Source organism: Penaeus vannamei, chromosome 10 (assembly GCF_042767895.1).
Source record: "Penaeus vannamei isolate JL-2024 chromosome 10, ASM4276789v1, whole genome shotgun sequence".
Lineage (NCBI taxonomy): Eukaryota > Metazoa > Arthropoda > Malacostraca > Decapoda > Penaeidae > Penaeus > Penaeus vannamei.
In genome coordinates, this window is record NC_091558.1 from 27,571,696 (window position 1) to 27,576,695 (window position 5,000).

The window sequence follows — 5,000 nt, forward strand, 5'->3', positions numbered from 1 at the left end:
CTCGCTGTTCCTCTACGCCTTCCGCATCTGTGATCCCCAGTACCTTGATGGAGAGATCGATTTCTCACGTCGTTCGTTCTCCAAAATGGTTTACCCTCGCCATGTTCTCGACGACGCGTTCTCCAGGGCGCGGCATACCTTCTACAACTCCTCTCCTAAAGAGACCCCTCACCTGCCAGTCCTCAGCCTGCCCTACACTGAGGAGATCTACTCGCTCCATCGCCTCTTAACTGCAGACTCATCTTTCGCCAGGTGAACACTCTCCGTCGTAACCTGGTTCAAACCTGCCCTTCCGCTACCTATACTGTCCCATGTGCTTCCTGTGACAAACAGTATTTTGGTGAAACAAGCGCCAGTCTTACTATGCGTCTGTCTCAACATAAATATGCGCTTTATCCAGGGGACACAACAACAACGCCCTCTTCTACCATCAGATGGCTTGGAAAGCAGCGCGCATTATCTTCCCTTCCGCTGATGTCCATGCCCACAGACTGGTGGGATCTTCCCTGATTAAGCTACTGCCCAATTTTAACCTGAATAGCGGTTTTTCTTCTGCCGACAGTCTCCTCGCTTCCCTCATCCTCTCCCTTCTTTCATATGCCTTTCAGCCATCACATAGACCGCCTGATTCTTCGATCTGACCTGACCTCACTTCGCTTTCGTTCTCCTGTCCTCACCTGCCCTGTGTTTCCCGTGGTGCTTCTCCTTTCTCTCTCTCTTCTACTGCTTCCTCTCCCCTTACCCTTGTCGGGCCACTCCAGAGAAAAGGCCCGGGCGAAGCAAGACTTCGCAAATCTAACTGAACTGAACCCTTCCCCTTCAAACCCGTAGATGAAATCGAGGACGATTGCGAAATTGTTGTCCAACTTATTTCAATAAATCTAGTTTGTTCTTTGTGGGTTTTTCTACCAAAGGATCATCAACACAGTAGAGTTTTTTTCCATTAATTCATATATATATGTGTGTGTGTGTGTGTGTAAATTTTCGCTCATTGACTCTGTTGTAAATTCGTCTTATTCTCTATCACAATATGAAACCGAACTCATAGGTTCTGGTTTATCGTTTGCTATCTAACCCAGCGCTCGATTATAGTAAAAGTCTTGATAGTTTCATTGCAAAACAAAATAAATTGTCGATTAAAGATCTCAGTTATCTTAAAGGTGCCATATTGAATCCGATTCTCGATCTATTTGATTAAGTAATCATCCTATATAGATCGCATTGGACGACAACTCTATGTATCAAAAACTGCGTTCCAAACCTCAGACGCATTGCTCCAATATGCCCTGACCCCAATTTTTTTTATAGCTATCTTCGATTCCGTATTATTATGGCCTCCCTAAAACTCACAAACAGGGCTTTGCTATAAGTCCTATTATTTCGTTTTGTAACTCGGTTACCCGCCCATTAAATTCTTGGTTAGCGAGCGTTTTGTCTCCTATAGAATCTTTTTCTGACAGTCATATTAAACATTCGATGGATTTCATGGATAAAGTTAGAAATTATGCAGACGCACGGTAAGAAACTTGTTAGTTTTCATTTGGGTTCCTTATTTACTAATGTTCCGCTTGGCGATATGCTAGGTCTTCTTGAAAGGAAACTTTCTTCGTTTCATCAGATCCCTATTCTGGTCAATCATTTTATCGATCTCATTCGTTTGTGTGTCACGAATAATGTCTTTACTTTTGATGGCGAATTCTATAAGCACATTCATGGTATCGCGATGGGAAGTAGCTTCAGTCCGGTTCTTGCGAATTTATATATGGAAATGTTTGAATATGAACTAATTCTGTGAATCTTCCCGCCGGACACGATTTGGTTTCGCTATGTTGATGACATTTTTTCTATGTGGCAAGTGAACCGTTCGTTTTTTTTCAGTAGACAATATCCTCGCTCGTACTATTAACTTTAAAGTGGAATGGGAAGACTCAGGCAAATTACCTTTTCTCGACGTTCTTTTATTCCATGTAAATGGCTCGCTCAAATTTTCAGTATAACGTAAAACCACTCACACTGCTAATTATCTTCATTTTTTCTCGAATCCCCCGTTGTATGTTAAGAAATCAGTTGTCACGTCAGTGATCTTGAGGGCTTATAGGATTTCCGAAAACAAATCTATCGATCGTGAGCTTGACGTTATTTTTGAGACATTTTCGAAATTAGGATATCCTCGTTTTTTTCTTAAATCAGGCACATTCATCTGCGAAATGGAAATTTTATAATCTTGATTATTCCGTACAATCCGTCCCTCGATGAAAAACGCCGTATTTTTAAAGGAGCTGGCTTTGACATTGTTTTTACTTGCCAGAACATGGTACGTAATACTTTGGTTAGGCATAATATAGCTAGGTGTGCTCGTGATACCTCTCCAGGTATTTACACGATTCCTTGTAATAATTGCCCGAAATTGTACATAGGCGAAACCGGTAGAGCTTTTGAAAAAAAGAATTAATGAGCATAGACGTGATGTTAGATACGCCCGAGAATCTGATGCTTGATTTATTGACGAAGGACATCAGTTGAATTGGAAAGACGCCAGAAGAATTCATAAATCGTCAAATTCGTATGAGAGAAAAATGCTTAAAACCCTGCTAATTAAAAAAAAAAAAAAAAACAATTCTAACTTGCTGACCAATGGGGGTTGGATGATTTTACCTTATCGTTAATTAGTAAAGCCTTCCCCAGACTTTGACTTTGACCCTCCTCCTGAGACCTGCTTCAGATATTGTTCCTTCTGTCACTATACCACTATACAATCTTGTCAAAATTCTCTCCTTACATCCATTTCGGTTTTGGCTAAAGAGGAAATCGTGAAGAGTTCGAAACATTATCATTATTTTCATTTCTCATTGTGGCTAATTTCATTTTCATTTTTGTCTATATATTACTGTACTTGTGCTTATGTTTATACATACACATATACTTACACACAAACACATTTATAAGGAATTGTAGAAAGCATTCACTCCCAAATTAGATAGTTATTTTGGAAACACCCCCTTAATTAAGAAAATGATTTCTGTGGGTTTTCATGAGGGCTGGGTGAAATATCTTCCTTCATAAACCTTCGCTCCCAGAGGACTCGGGCAAGTAACAAACCATCCGATGAGATTAATCTTCACTGCGGTGTCCCTCAAGGAACGGTCCTCGGCCCGTTATTGTTTCTGATAATGGTAAATGAGAAAAATATTCCGCACGCGAATATCTACAAATATGTGGACGTATGGCACACAAACCAGGGTAAGGTAACACTTTGTTACAAGAGGCCCTCAAAGAAGAGTCAGTTTGGGCTTCGTCTAGCAAAATGTCTATCAACACCAAGAAATGCACAGAAATAGGAATAGATCAGTGACGGTCTGAAGTGGTTTGGCAATACCAAAAACTGATTTCAAAGTGCGGAAGAAAGTTTTTCATGGTAACTAAATTCAAATCCTTTGGTGCATATCAAGAAGACCTCCTCCGCATATGGACGACTTTCCTTCGACCAATTTGTGAATGTGCAGCATCAGTCTGGCGTTAGCCAATTAACAACTTTGAAAAAATGATATTGGAAAGACTTTAGAGAAGAGCATTACGTATCATTCTTGGATCAAACCACACCTCCTACACGGATCCGTTAAATCAGTTACAGATTCCCTCCTTAGAAGACGAGAAAATTCTTAGCAGAAAAATTCGCTCACAACTTTACATCTACGAGGCATCCGGATCTGCTCCCTGATTTGCGTCAGGCTAACGCCAAAGTGTCACATCCAGATATTATATGTCTACCATACCCTATTGCATTAGACACTTACTGAATAACTTTGTAAAATACCATACTACTTTTGTAACAATAACTTCATAAACTCTTTATTATTATTATTATTATTACATGCACACACACCTTGCATACATGCAAACACATTTATGTATGTGTGTTTGTGTGTTTATATGTGTATAAGTATGCATGCATATATAAATGCATACATACATATATATATATATATATATAGATATATATATATATATATATATATATATATATATATATGTATATATATATATATTCCAGGTTTTCCTGTTTTGCGATGTTTGTTTCCAGTCTTGGCGCCATCGTGTCATTGGTCTGGCTTTTGGCCTCTTTATATTATTTTTAGTCCAGTCTGTTACTTTCTTTGTCTATCTGTCATCTTGTCTCCGACATACATGCCCTGCCCATTGCCATTTCTTCTTTTTCATGCTCCCGAGTATATCTTCCACCTTCGTCTGTTCTCTGATCCACGTCGCCCTCTTCCGATCTCTCAGGCTAATTCCCATCATCGATCTTTCCATCCTTCTCTGGGCGCTTATTAGTTTCCTCTCCAGTAACCTGGTTGTAGTCCATGTTTCTGACCCATAGGTCATAACTGGGAGGACGCATTGGTTAGACTTTTCTTATTAAGCACAATGGCAAGGAGCGTCTTAGTGTGCTACAGTGCCTGTTGAAGGCACTCCAGCCTAGACTGATTCGTCGCTTTTTTTTCCTCTTCACTAGATGTGCCTGTCTGCACGAGTTGTCCTAGGTATATATACTTGTCTACTACCTCTAACGCTTCGCCTTGTACATGTTTTAGTTTGGGTGGGACTCTGCTGTTGAACATAACCTTAGTCTTTTTCTTGTTCATCTTGTCCGACTTTTATTTCTCTATTCAGATCGTTTAGTAATTGCTGCATTTCATCAGCTGATTCACTAAGGAGAACAATGTCTGCAAATCTTAGCTTGTTTAGGTAATCGTCTCCTATATTGATACCCTTCCCTTCCCATTCTAGTTTCTTGAATATTTCCTCGAGGCAGGCTGTAAACAGTTTTGGTGAGATGGTGTCGCCCTGTCTAACGCCCTTTTTAATTGGTATTTTATCGGTTTCTGTGTGGAGCTTGATGGTTGCTGTCCCATCTTTGTATATAACTTCCAATATTCTACAATATACCTCCTCTACTCCCTGTTGTCGAATAGCACCTAATACTGCTGGTATTAAATGCC

The 5,000-nt window shown here is 40.0% G+C and overlaps 1 protein-coding gene across 1 annotated transcript in view; it reads right to left on the reverse strand.

Annotated features, from left to right (window-relative positions):
• Positions 1 to 4,623: 4,623 nt before the first annotated feature.
• Positions 4,624 to 5,000, reverse strand: part of LOC138862900 (uncharacterized) — a 2,271-nt gene continuing 1,894 nt past the window's right edge. Inside the window, exon 5 of the mRNA XM_070126092.1 lies at positions 4,624 to 4,814. Coding sequence (XP_069982193.1) covers positions 4,624 to 4,814 — 191 coding nt within the window. The remainder of the gene's footprint in view (positions 4,815 to 5,000) is intronic.